Source organism: Scomber scombrus, chromosome 12, assembly GCF_963691925.1.
Source record: "Scomber scombrus chromosome 12, fScoSco1.1, whole genome shotgun sequence".
Taxonomy (NCBI): domain Eukaryota; kingdom Metazoa; phylum Chordata; class Actinopteri; order Scombriformes; family Scombridae; genus Scomber; species Scomber scombrus.
Window position 1 is genome coordinate 8,194,543 of NC_084981.1, and position 15,338 is coordinate 8,209,880.

At 39.9% G+C, this 15,338-nt stretch overlaps 1 protein-coding gene across 1 annotated transcript in view; it reads right to left on the reverse strand.

Moving 5' to 3' along the window:
• Positions 1-15,338, reverse strand: part of cdh23 (cadherin-related 23) — a 156,946-nt gene that overhangs the window by 53,712 nt on the left and 87,896 nt on the right. The window contains 3 exon segments of the mRNA XM_062430184.1: positions 861-1,098; positions 2,355-2,419; positions 14,615-14,773. Coding sequence (XP_062286168.1) covers positions 861-1,098; positions 2,355-2,419; positions 14,615-14,773 — 462 coding nt within the window.

Below are 15,338 nucleotides of genomic sequence, written 5' to 3' on the forward strand. Positions count from 1 at the left end.
CTCAGACTAATCAAACACAGTGAGCCAAGCGTTGAGCCCAGTCATGAGCTAAACTCCATAAAAGTAAACGCAAGCCACCACGATACCCACTGCCACAAGGGATGTAATAGTGTTTCTCTCCAGGGCGCAATCAAAGGAAACGCTGAGCCATTAGTTACCATTGTGCCTGTGTACTTCTACCTTTTGTGTGGCGCTGACTGATGGCCAACACACCGAGATGACCTGTTTGTCTTGGATACAGCACACACACAAACATGCATAACTGCATGATTATAGCAACACAGAGGTAAAAAGGAAGAATGTGAAAGAGGGCAACAAAAACAAAGGCTTGTGAGTGTGATGACTGGTGGTGTTCTGAGTCAGGATGACATCCTTTGTAGTAGGGGCAGTGTTTATTTGTGTGTAGTGTATATTCTTGCAGGTTTCATTATGTGAGTGCTAAACTCAGTTGCATGTGCATGTGTCACTGAGTTTGTCTGTACCAAGAGATACACACAGTCTTTAAATTGAATACAACCCCGAATCCACTGTGACACACAAAATGTTATAGACATAATTACATTTTTTAAATCAATAACTTTTTTTTTGTATCTAGGAATATAGTCTATAGTCACATATGTGGTTGCTAAGTAACACTACAGTACTTTTTGGGTGCTGACTTAGATTAACTTTATAAATATTTAAAATGAATGATAGTCACACATTTATGTTACCAGGGTATTTTATAGCTACAGCATGAACACTTTTATGACATTGTCTTGGAGCAAGATAATACCCTTGCTGTCATATGTTGTCATGTTTTATAGCCTTCCTTTTATTTTCCTTAACCACACTTGCATAGTATGTTTTAAACATCTCACCCTGACTCGTGCTACTGACTGGACAGCCTGTTCGTTCTCTCTCAGCGAGCCCACGTACGCCTCCTTCTGGAAGAGTGGCGCGTTGTCGTTGACGTCTAACACGTTGACCCGAACCCTGCCTGTCGTCTCCTCTCCACCTCCATCCCTCGCCAGCACAGTCAGCGTTAAGCGACGCATCAACTCATAATCCAGACTGGCCCGCAGAGTTACCCAGCCTGTCTCAGCATCCAATAAAAACCTGCAAGAGACAACAGAATTAGTTAGAGGGAGATTACTATGGAATCATCTTTTTTTCAATATAATGGGTATCGTTTAAAAAAATGACGATACCAGTACCAATTGAGTACTTCATTATATACCCATAATATGAATAGAAGCATTAAATTGCATAAAATGCCTTCACTCCTCCACATCTAAATGATTTGATTTTTACACAAATGCTTTTTGAAAGTCTTCAAATTGTTTATATGTATTAAATACAAACTGCTCAATATCAGCATGTGGGTCACAGCTGCTGTGGCAGTGGGCCAGTGACACCACAAGCGTTTATTGGCTGTGAGCAAGTCCATACAAATAGTCATATTTTATAGCTCTGGGTGCAAAAAGGATTGATTGCAGGTTTCGTTTGACGGGAGACGTTTCGATACAACTTAGTATGGATTTATTTCGGTTGATACCTTAAAGGTATTGAGTACTGATAGTCAGCCCTAGTACATTATAGCAACATATTAAAATGTATGTTAAAACAAGAAAAAACTAAAGTCAATCTGATTATCGTAAATATATAAAAATCCTACTTAGGCTTCAATGTCTACACTTCAGGCTTTGATCAGATCTTTTTGTCATCATCATAATACACAAGTTTCTAATTATAGCAACTTGTTATCATAAAATGAAAATGTGCCTTTAACAGGATAAGCTCATACAGTACCAGTAACAAATTTGGACACACTTTCCCATTCATTTGAATGAGAAAGTGAGTCCAAACATTTGACTGGTACTGTATGTCAAATACTTATGGTATGTTGCAATAATAAAGGAAATGCAACATTACCACATGTTAACGATCTTATCTCAATCTTCTAGTCACAAAACTGTAATTTTAAGCAGATTTTGTCATGGTTGCAGATATTCTGGCATACAAAATAATAATTTAACATGGTAACAGAGGGACAAATCAATAGTAAAAGTCCATACTGTGTGAGGTAAGTCACAACATCATTCTGTTATTCCGATAAACAGGAGGTAAATGAATAGGTTATGTGTATGCAGCATTTAGTTTTTGTAGCCTGAAGAGAGCAGACGTAAAGAAAAGCGCCAGACATCGTTGTAGTTCAGCTGTCTCTGGCGAGGCTGAGCGAAAGAAACAGCGCAGGACAAGTGTTCACAAGTGGTCACAACAAATGAAACATTAATGTGACTGTGTGTTTTTTGTGAACTGTGTGATAATGTGTATGTGAGATCTGTTTGTGTGCGTGTGTAGTTGTGTCTTACTGGTCTGGCTCATCACTGAAGTAGTAACGAACATTCCCAAATGTGCCTACATCTCCGTCTGTAGCCTGGATAGAAAGGAGAGGGGGAAAAAGTTTAGTTATAAAATCATGTTTACTTGATTTGTCTTATATTGTCCATCAGTTTCGTTTCTCGTTCCAATTTTGTTGTGTATTTCTGTTTTTCATCTCGCATTCTCTTGCATAGAATGAGTAAATTAGTTTTTCTCAGTTACCAAACTTTATCACTCTAACAGCTGTCTACGACTGCATGACTTTATGATAAAACATGCAAGCCACACTTCACTCTTTAGAGGTGTTGATTGACTAAAACATTTCCATACATTTTCTCACCCACATGACCCGCTGCTTCCATATGGAATAATGGAGACTTTACAAAACTATCTTTAAAGAGGACCTATTATGCTCATTTCCTGCTCTAAACTTTTGGACTCCACTAGAGAAGATTTGCATGATTCACAGTTCAAAAATGATTGATCTAATACTGGCCCTTATGTAGCCCCTCAGAATACACTGTGTCTCTTTACAATCCATTTGAGCTCTTGTCGCCCAAGTCCCGATGAGCCCACTTTGTTCTGATTGGCCAACTTATCAGAGATATCAGAGAGTTGGGTAAAGTTACCGCCAATGCAAACCCAACATTTCTTGCTTTATTGCTTCAAATTAAAAGCTTTTAAATGACTAAGTAATGGGATACTTTTATTGTGAAGAATGTACGTGTTTTTCACTGAATTAGCAGAATTTTGTTAGTGGCGCTAAAAAATGATCAAAACAACAACATATGGACATATTTGGAGCTATTTGTTGAGTGTATCAGTTAGAAATAATGCAAGGAAGAATTGAACAAGTAGAAACAGCTACAGTGGTGATGATGTTTGATGATGAGCTGCAGACGACCAGCAAACCTCCAACAGGTAACCTGCTTATTTTGATTTGACCTGCTGTGTAATTGAGTCATGGCTCAGCTTGACTACCCCCAAAACACTGGAAAAACCACCATTAATGGGCTAAATACTACTACTAATGATAATAATAATAATCATGATAATACTACTACTAATGATAATAATAATAATAATAATAATAATAATAATAATAATAATACAACTCATCTTGTTTCTTTGAGCACATTTCTGTACCGTTTGAATATTTGAATGCTGCCCCATTGCTTCCTTAAAAGCAACAAGAACTGCTGTCATATATTTTGCAGGTAAAAACGGTGTCAAAGAAATGCCACATAAAGAGCACCACTTTCAGGAATCTTGTACTTTATGAAACGCCACATTAACACTATCTTTCTTTGTAAACACATGCATGCCCATGTGCACACACACGCACTGACGGGTGCACATAGAGTGTTGTGTCGGTGCTGATGGATCGCGGCTGAAGAGGCTGTTGTAATAGAGTTTCACTTCAGTGGCTCTGCAGTCAGTTGAAGGGCCAAAGCTGAACGTGTGCGCAGCCTGCTCTGTCAACCACAATGCTGGTCACTGTGATTCAGTGATGCCCTGATACCGACCTTATTATATGGGGCTGCGTTTGTGTGTGTGTGGCACATGCTGTTTCGCATGTGGCTGACACTTTAAAATTTGTGTGAAAGTGAGTGTGTTCATATGTGTTGTGTTGATCGAAGGGAGGTTTTGCATTTGTATTTGCTTTAGAATTTGTGTGTGTGTGTGTGTGTGTTTGTGTGTGGGGGGTGTGTGTGTTTCACTCTATACACAAGCAAATGGGCTAAAATATGTTTTAGGTAATGCAGAACCTTTTCTTTGGATGTAAAATTTGGATGTATGTGTGCACATTTTAGTGTGTTAGAAAATATCTGTGCCTTTTAAATCAGATACATTTATGGATATGTGTGTGTGTGTGTGTGTGTGTGTGTGTGTGTGTGTGTGTGTGTGTGTGTGTGTGTCTGTGTGTGTGTCATTGTCTGTGTGTGTGTCAATGCCCATCTAGGATGCCTTTCACAGATGGAACAACGGCTGCAGCAATCAACGTGTTTTTTTTCTCCCCCTTCTAAAAATTACACCATGCTGTTTAGCTCAATTTCGCAGAGAGCTTCCACCACATTGTCCTGGATGGTGAATCGATGCTTCTTTTTAATGTTCAAATGGCCCTCGCTTTGTTGTCAAGTGCACTGAAGCACATCCTGCTGAAGGCGTCAAGAGCGGGGACACTAAATACATGTGAGGTGTTTAGGACTCCAGTCAGGTTCTTATATTAACCTTTAAGTTTTCATCTGTCCTGTCTCGGTGACCTCATTATTTAATGCCACTCAACTGCTTCTCTCCCTCTCTCTTTTTTGCATTCTTACCCATCCCTCCTCCTCCTTTATCTTTCCCTTTTTCCTTCTGTCTTAACCTCCGCTTTCCTCTGTGCATCCCCGGCTCCGCCTCAGTTCTCCACTGTCTCTCTACTCCTCTACATATCTCCCTTAGCACACTCTTTCCCCTCGATGCCTCCGTCCCTCCTTTGCTCCCAGGTGAGTGACAGGCCCATAAGTGCTCCAATGATAGCGGTGGGGGTGTTAGCGTGACAGCTATCGAAGCGGTGACAAGAGCCGGGCTCAGCCGGGTAGCTAATGCAGCCTCAGCAGCCGGGCCTCTCTCTCGCCATGACGACAGACAGAGGGGGGAGAGAGAGGGAGAGAGAGAGAGAGAGACGGAGAGAGGAAAATAAAGAGAGAGAAAGACGATAGCCATCTTTTATCCCCCTCCCATCATTCACCAACCTGTTCTCTTTTTTCCCACCAAACAATCACCATGACAGTGCGGACCAGTCACTTTGCCAACTGCTCGCCAAAGACTTTAAACTTTTGACGCAGAAGGCCCGCAGCAGATGGGTGAGAGAGATTTGTGTGTGCAGGGATTTGCTGTAACAGAACACCATGGGCCTGAATCCTTGACACCAGGGTATTATACATTTGCCCCTTGTTGCCTTGGTAGTTTCAACTTTTTTTTGGTTGGGGAGTTGGAGGTGTTTGAAAAGTTGGCGAGGTGGGAAGCATAGAGAGGGAGCCAGTCTGAGATTTAATGAGGAGAGAAATGACATGGAAATAAAGCTGGGCAATGTGCCTAACTAATGTGCTTAATAACCTCACTGACAATTACAGCAAGCATTTAAAGCACAGTGATCGCTCACAGGGATAAATTATTTTCATGCCAAAACAGCGATGCTGATGGATTCACAAGACATTACTTTTCAGGGATCCTAAATAACTGAAGAGTTACCAAAAAAGCTACAAAAAAACATAGGAGTATGGTGAATGCACATTTCAGTATACTCACTGTAGTAAGATGGTAAAAAACCTTATTGGTTGATTGCCTGTTTTTTATTATTACACAATTATGCTCAAAGATGATATGATGGCAGGATGTGTTAAAGATAAATACAGGGCTCAGACTGCAGTGGTGAAAATCTCCCCAATTCGAAAGAGCAGAGCACTCAGCTATCAGAGTCAGAAAATCCAAACTAAATTGTTAAGGAGTTTCTGCACAGAGTCAGCGTACTGCTGATTGCCAATATAAACTCTGCAAACCCTAGAGTCTTCAGGCAGTAACTACAAAAGAGAAATTAGTTCTCAGTTGACCAGTTTGGTTAAATGATGTGTTTCTTCCCATCAGAGAGGCTAAGCCAGCAGGCAAACACAAGTCTATGTTCGTGTGTGTGTGTGTGTTTGTGTCTCGGTATGTATGTGGGTCTACCTGCGTACTGGTGCGCCCATTTGTGCGTCTGCAAGCCTGTTAATGCAAGTGTGACAATATATGTGTGTACATGTGTGTGACGGGATGTGTGCTGTGTGCTGTGTTTGTGTGTGCAAAGTGTTGTGGGCATGTGAGAAGGATACACATGGGCAGAGATGCACAGTGTTTCCAGGTCCATTCAGTCTTGGGGTAAATATTCAACCCAACCATTTACAGTATAAACTCCTATTATCACACTCAATTGCTTTTAAGAGAAAGCTGAAATGAGTGCTTCCCTTGACAGATAGTCAAGGGAAACTATGTGTGAGTCTGTGTTTGTCTGTGTATCAGCCGGGTTTGGGTTGAAGGGGGGTGGTACAGGAGCAGATTATCAGCCCAGCTATCTCATGGACAGCGAGGGAGGTTACAGTTGCACAGGCTTCTCTATCTTGAGTGAGCTGGAATTTGAATTGATTGGCTCCTAAAATTGCTTTTTCTGCAGGAGCTGTGAGAGGCATGGAAAAGGAAACCAATTACTGGCTGTCAAAGCCTGCTGTCAAAATAGAGATGACCCCCAGTCCAAACACAGACAACCTCCTCTGTCTCAGTGTTGCACACCTAAACACAACCGGCGAGAACAAACATACACCCACAGATGCACGCACGCATGCCACCACAGTGGAGATATCCAGTTTCTGACAATTGTTGTGGGTGAGACAATGATGAAGACACGGTTGTCAGGTTATCTTCCTCAGCTTTGGTTCCTCAGCTGTGGTTAGCTCCTCTCATGCGGGCTTGTTTAAAAGCTCTATGTCTCATTTTATCACATTTTCCCTGTCCATGACAAGATCACAGATCACAGTCTTCACAAATGCTTTACAAGTGGGATAGAGAGAACAGTTATATTTAAACAAGCACCTCTTGGTGTTAATCCTCCGCATATGCTACTTTATATGTGTGTGATATGTACAAAGCAGCATCATGGTCACATTACACGGTCTATACCGTATACTTCTGTATGTTTGAGCGGAACATCAGCTCAGCAAAATGACATGCCCGTGGATCATCAGTGTTGAATTTTGTAGCTCCCACTGCAGTCACAGCTTTACTAAGGCACTATGGGAATCACATGCTAATTTCTAGGGTGAGATGCAGATGTCCTATGACACTGTATGTACACTGCCCTAAACAGACTGTAACCATGAAAAATAACTCATTTATTTGTTAAAACCAGACGGCATAAACATCAAGTTAACTATTGTTGAACTTCAGAAAACAGTTTTGGAGATTTTGTCCCCCATGACTTATATTGGAGTCACTTCAGAGAAGGATATCTTCACTGACTATATGTACAGAAGCCAGAAAAAACTGTTTTCATTGTACACATGGGTGTATGAATATTGTTTTATGACAGGTTTGAAAAAAAAAGTGAATCTATTCCTTAAGTGGATTAAAATGATGAAACATTTGTTTTTATAAAATAAAAAAAAATAAAAAAAATAAATAAACTATATATGTCTGCTGGTCGCAATACAATTAAAGGTATAACTGAAAGAAAGAGTCTGAATTTAATTTTAACTTGGTATATATAAGTGTCTTTTTCTATGTACAGTAACTGCCATGGGACTGTGTATAGCCTGCTCTCGTCTCTGATCAATAGAGAAGAGTGTCAGCAGCCTGAGACTATATTGGGGCTAATCAGAGATTTGTCCAATTAATGATCACATATCATGAACTGCTACTTATTAAATACTGGTACTAAACTAATGAAGGTTTTTATGCATCCATCTTTAATGTTTATATCGCACACTGAAATGTATAGTTAAAGCTGTGTGATCTGCAACAAACTCTTCAACAACGACAAGATGAAAAATCCCCGGATCATCATCCACCAGGGACCAAGCGCATCCCCCAGCTGCGACCTAGAGCACCTGTGAGGGGTTGATGGGAGCTGTGTGTGTTTTTATTGCGGATACTTTAGTGTAATGGTGATGTCGAGCGTACGTTTATGACTGCTTTATTCCTCTAAACCATTAACGAGCAGGTGGGAGTGCTCACAGCGACTGCTTCCTGCCGACACTGTTTCTATTATCTCCTGACCACCCAGATAATAGCGAGACAGACAGAGAGAGAGAGAGAGAGAGAGAGAGAGAGAGAGAGAGAGAGAGAGAGAGAGAGAGAGAGAGAGAGAGAGAGAGAGAGGTGCAACTTTTTTTTAAACAATGTATGCTTTTGTAAAAGATAAGTCCCATTAAGTGAAGAGGCTGTCTTCATGGGATACTGTGACAGCTTGCGCGATAAATTCTACCGTTTGCATGCATACACGGCTACTATATAATGATTCCAACCACATGTGAACCGCTAAAAAAACAGCTGTTACCTCTGGAATAAAGAAAAGAGGCAAATAGAGACACAGAAAGAGAGAGGACTGTATTGGGCGCCTAAGCTGGAGACTCAGTTTGAGCTGCCAGTGAAAAGGCTTAATGCAGAGCTCTCTATGGCTGGCAGCTTCACTTTGCCGACAGGCCTTCGTCCTCCCCCTCTCTTTCTGTGTTTGTCCTCAATGATGAAGGAACAAGATTAGCACAATAACAGGGAGGAGGTAGAGAACAGGGAAGATGTAAAGAATAAAAACTACACTGGAGACAGCCTGAATACAACAGACAAAGCAATCGTGTACAGTACATGCTATCTACAGTGTTGTTATTTGTTGAGCTGAGGTCAGGACATGACGCGATCACAATAGACTATGGACAAAATCGTAGACAACTGTAAACATGTGTACTATATCTAGGACAATCTTTAAAATGTTGCAAAACAGTGGTGATTTAAAAAAAAAAAAAATCAGCGTCATCTATGGATTTAAGTTTAGACATTTCACAAGTCGCATCACCCCGCCTGCTCTTCTCTGCTCTGTGCACCCGTTCACACCCAAGATAAGTGCCCCAATAATTAACAGTGACTGTGGTTGAGCTAACAGAAGAGAAAGCTGGGCTGCACCTATTTTATTATAATAATGAATTATAATTACTGTTGTGACTATTACTCCATAAAGGCCTGTCTAAACAGTGGTGGAAGCATAACATTCTCCACTGTGTAATTTGTAAGCTTCTGCTAGAGGCATTTATCATTGTGTCTTAGCCGTCAAACACACAGAATCTACACAGAGCCTGTAAAGCACACTGAGAACATGGTATTAGTAGAACAAGCGTAGTTAACACGAGGAGTTGTGTACACAGCTATGGGAGATACTGGTCTAGTACCGTCTGATATGTTTTTTTAGAGCACTAAGAATGACAGGTGCAGGTAAAGTCTGCTTTTATATGCATATTAATTTGGAATATATCCTCAACAAATACATATATATCCTCAGAGGTAGAGCCTAATGGGTAGAAAGATGTTGAATGAGTTGAGACCACGGCAGAAACACACAAGAAACTACAGGGCGAATCAATGCAACACCTGAAAACCATTAGCAATCTAATGGCAAAACAGAGAAAAGGAAAAACAACAATAACTCAGGGCATACAATAAATAAGAAGTGAAAGAAGGCATTTTCTCATAAACCCAAGGAGGGAAAATCAGAGTGATTCCATTGATACGAGCAGCTGCTGGTGTCTAAAGCCTCCAGGGCAAAAAAAGAGACAGAAAGAGAGAGTGAGAGAGAAAAGGACCCAGACAAAAGAGTAAATCACAATAAATATTTATAATGATAAGTAATGCTGCAGACCATAAATATTAAACAGTCACTGCATTTGTGTGTTTGTGTTTGCGTGTGTGTATACTTGTATGTTGAGCATAAGTGTCCATGGGGATGCAGGAGCGGGCATTGAGTAATGCATTGACTAACACTGTACATAAGCACTGATCAGATGAGCTATGAATATTAACCCAAACAAAGCCTTTCAATTGCATTATCACATTGCTTGTTTAGCACTTTTCAAGAGCAACTGGGAACAACGTGCATAATTTCAATTAGCATAGGTATAAAGCATTATATAAACATCATCCAGACTCCACCCTCTTTACATACAAACCACTCTAACCACATTATTGATATACTGCACGAGTGAGGAAACACTTTAAGCTCAAAAACACAGCACTTGTACCTTGTGTCAAACTCTTGACAGTAATTACCTCATTGTGAGAGAAAGTATTATCAGCCTCATAGTTATTCTGATAGCAGGGGCTGAATCCTAATTTGATGATCCTTTCTGCTATTATTGGTGCTTACATGGATGTCCAAATTGCCTTACAAGGGTAATTTACTCATTTGTGTTCAGTCACTTGATCTATGGGTACAGTTTTCATCACTGAAAATATTCTCAAATCAAGAGGTCGTCTTTTCATAGAGCGACGTAAACTACACATACCTTTCTTTACCATCTTAAGAGGCACATGCTTCAACTCAAAAAAAGACTCCTAAAGATATCAACATTGTTCCCTAAAATGACCTTTTTTTCCTTTAGTTGTTATGTAATGTAAAACCCTCTTTTCAGCACAGCAGACTTATGGGCCATGATGATAGCAGTGTTTCCTCTATATTCATTCTGCAGCAGAATGCACAATTATGAGTGCCGCTGCTAAAATTTCACATGATCATTAATATTAATGGGCTACTAATGATTTTCACTCACACACTGTGCAAGCATGATAACACTGTATGTTATTGTGCAATTGTTTTGAGTCATCTTCCCTCTCCTCATTCTCCTCAGAGGTTCATTAAGGAATAGGATGGTGCGTAATGTGTGTGTGTAGTGAGCGTGTGGTTAAGCAAGCAGCAGAAAAGTGATGGTGAATGTGAGCACAGCAGAGGAAAAGGTTGCTAGTTAGTTGTCACCTGGCAGTAAATGTACAGTACAGACTACAGTGTGTCCGTTAATAAAAACTGCAGCTTCTCAAGACAAAGAGAACTCTAATCAGTTGTTTTCCCAACTGCAGGAAAAGTGAAGCGGGTTAGCCCCAAAATTAGTGACAATGAGTTAGCCTAACCAAACCACTTAAAGTGGACTGACCATTAAGGTGAATCAGCTATTCTCATTTTGGTGTCATTCTCAGCCACTCATTAACTGAAAATGGAGAAAGGTCTGGCTGCTGACTCTCTCCCGAACTTTTGCTCTCAGCTGGCTCTCACAGTGTCAGCTATTGTAATTGGCTACACACTGCTTAAAAAAAGATATAGTACATGCAACAATATTTTGGCATATTAGAAACAGTTACAAAAGTTACGTCTAACATGACTGCAATAAACAATATTCAGACTCACTAGATGTCATCAAACAACTATTTGCTATGTAAAGATATAATGGCAATCTGAGCAGAGAATGAAGTCACACTCCGTCTACGTGTTGTTATCCAAGCTTTTCTTTTCTTTGTTTCGGTAGCCGGCATGTGAGTCCCTTGGCGTCTCCTGTGTCCATTTCCAAGATATAACGTTTCTCAAATTACAGGGTACAAACATTACACTAAAATATGTTTCTGAAAACATTTGAGGCGAGAAATAAGCAATACTGTAACAGAATTGATCTATATTGGATCAGCACTGCCTAGTTTGACAGTCTGAGTTTTGTGAGTTATGTGTTCAGGGGTTGCTTTCGTTTTTTTAAACGACATGCACATTTGTTTTGGCCTGAGATGCTGGTGCTATAGTGTGACATTAGTAGCTGAATGTCATGTAATGCAACTAGGAAATACTAAAATTTGGTTTTCTTTCTGAGAATTGAATTAGAGAAGTGACCCCACTCTCTATGCTCAATATACTGTAGCTAGAGCAACGAGGCTACTGTAGCTGTTTACTCTGCTTCCAGCCTTTATGCTAAAATAAGCTAACCTGCTCGCTGTTTTAGCTTCATACTTAATGCATGGACATGAGAGTAGTATCAATCTTTTAATCTAATTCTCAGCAAGAAAACAAATATGCATATTTACAAAAATGTCCAACACCTTTTTTAATGAATTAATTTGTGCGAGTGTGTGTTTGTCATTGTTTATTTTGGCGGGTTGGTCAGGCTACCTTGCGAGATTAAGACTGAAAGAATTGTGCTCCCTTTTGGTGCTAAAACATAATTTGCCCACCATCTGTTGTACCTCATTGCCATCTGACAGAGAGCACTGTGAGGCTAACAATCTAGTTATATTGTAATGCCTTGGATTGTTCACTGTATTTAGACGAGCAGAAAGTCTGAAGCTGGACCTGTTGAACTTGTGTGAGACAGGTATGAACTGTAGCTACTGAAAAAAAAAGAAAGAAAATGTGCCAGCAGAGAGCTGTAATAAAAAGTACAGAATAACATGAACTTGAGTTAAATACTAATGTAATAGTCTACAAATCCTTTAATAACAGACTCAGTTTTTAGGGACCTCATGCATTCACTTTGTCACAATTAACACTTCAACTCAACATGTTTTTCTGCAGCTGGTGAATGACATAATTAGTCCTTAGCAGTGGGATGATTGGCAGGATAAGTTATTATTTTACCTGGGGCTGACTCACAGGACTGGGTTTAAAAGTGTAGCACAGGGCTGAATGTGATCAAGGCTAATTTTACATCTCTGTACTCTGTGCTTTAACACACATAACTAGAGCAGGCCATTCATTTAAAGAAATATGACCTATTACACTCAGAGGATGTACATCACTCCTTTACAATTTCTCGACTTCCACCCACACTTTTACTTGAACAAAAGTAGTTGGATGGATTTAATTTCTTTTTTTCTTCACTTTATAAAAAATAATCTATGCAATACATGGATGAAATACCCATTTCAAAATAAATACCTCATTATTCACACAAACACGAGTGAAGCGGCAGTCGCTTGTTTGATCAGACTGCAGCATATAAATAAACAGTCTCCACTTTAATTATTGGATTACAATTGTTTTAACTTCCTGTCTAAAATACTAATGAACTAAATTATGACAGAACCACATTGGTAAACAAATCTGTGCAAACACATTACTGGACACACACACACACACTAAATGGAAATTGTACTGGATAAAAATTGGAGAAAGGCCTACAGTGATTTTGTCTGATTTTAGCCATGTGCTGACCTTGAGGGAGTTCAGGGAGATAGTAGCGTATGTGTATGTGAGTTTGTGTGTGTGTGTGTGTGTATTTCCATTTCTCACCTTCAGAGCTGAGCTACCTGAGTGTGGGAAACATCTGTTTTATCTCTCTGTGTGTTTTTTGTCTCTAGTGGCATCACAGAGGGTTTGTGTGCGCGCAAGCAGGTCAGAATATCGAAGCCCTCATCTAACCGCGTATATTATGTACGAGTGCTGCCATCCATGCCAGTGCAGTCCTCACTGAAAGCCGCCACATCTCATTCTATTTAAAGCCCATTCACTCTACAGCCAGCAATCAAGATTCCACAGCAGGCCGTACGCTCCGGCACGAGGCCAACATCAGCCAGACTTATCGGGTATTAGACTGCCCTGCAATCTCCATTTCATGAGCACCCAGTCTATAAACAGTATTGATTTTTTCACTGCGCTTTTTGCACTTGTATCTAGTGGATTGTGGATGTTCTGCCACATGAATGACTGGTAATGAATAATAATGCAGAGTTATGGAGAGATGGCTGTAGATTTTTTCCTATCTGATTAAACTAGTGGCTGCTCAGGATGGTATCTGAGGGTGAGCTCAGCTGCACGGTGGGACTCTGAGAAGATGAGATGGAGTGGCCTTAAGGACACTTCATCTCAACAAAAGCTAACAGACCTGGTGGGAATGAGCCATACCACATTAAAATAATTCTTAAGCCCTGTCTTAATTGGATTAGTTTGACTGGGTGCTGTCCTGTCATTATTGGTATCTATAATATTAATTAATTAATTAATTAATAGTAATTAAGTTTGAGCTGAGCACTTTTTCATTATGCTGTGCTTAATTCAATCTTCATTTTCAAAAGTTGCAGACAGACAGAGAACAGCACTCTTTTTCCAAGTCAGATGGGTCAGAAAAGTGTAATTTGGCATAATAACAAATACACTAACTAATTAAGCTAACTTCCATATTCTTTTCTGTGACTGGCTTTCTCATTCTCCTACTATTCTCCAATGGTATGGTCATTATTTTAGTGGAACTCACTACTGCGTTGGCAGTTGACATTTAATTTTGCTTTCACAAAGACCAAGCCAAAAGTGAGTCCTAATTTATCTTTAAGATCTAAGAGTTGTTGCCATCATGGCCACTCACTATCATAAATACACAAGATAAGACACAGTATTGGATAACAGTAACCCAACCGGTGATTGAATTTTTCATTTGTGTTTATTTGCGCTTTTTCCTAAGGCAGCCTCGCTTGAGTCACCATAAATCACAGCTCATATGCTGAAGTGTCAAGAGAGTAGTGGGCCACATGGGGCAAACAAACACGCCAAGATTTCATCCCCAATAAAACAAGCCCAATAAAAGTTACTTGTACAAGTCAGGTTTTATTGTAATCTATTTGGATTCCTGTTAAATGTCTCTTCAGGAATAAATCACAAGGATCCACTCTGCGAGTATGCTATCAGCTGTGTGAACCCTGCACTGTGCTTTCTTTAGACACTCACCAGGATACGTATCAATGAGGTACCACTTGGTGTGTTCTCAGGAAGGCTGATGTTGTACAGAGGTTTGCTGAAGATGGGCCGGTTGTCATTCTCATTGATCAGCTCAATAAAGACACGGGCAAATCCCACATGGTCGGACATAGATTCGTTGGCATAGAGCTGAGGAGAGACAACAAGGATTATATTTACACAAAATATTTAAATGTAGCCATATATTTTTATACAACATTAATCATATTTTATTCATTTGTTACAAGTCAGTAAAAGCAGAAATAGTACAAGTCTAACAGTGTTTTTTTAAGGTGGCTTCCTAACAGATATCATTATAATTTCCTCAGTGCCACAGAAGATACAGTCATAAATAACTGGCTTGTTTAAGAATTGGATATCTTGGATTAGACACAGAGCCAGGCACCCTTTGGTTTTATAAATGACTCAGGGGTAAAATACCAATTTCACTGTTCACACAGGTCTACAGTGTTGAGAAAGAGATATAGCCTATGTCTGACAAAGCCTTATATCCAAACAAATAAAAAACAAGTTGTAAGAAACACAATGAAGCTATATTCAGTCTTGCTGCTTAGAAATCAGTGATTCGTCCAGAGTTCAGTCAAAAGCAGTCATGCAGAAGGACAATATAGCTGCTTTGTGTCCACAAACTCATTGTTTGGTCATCAAAAGAAAATGACCCTCTCTTATTCCACGTTGTATCTCTTTTCAAAAC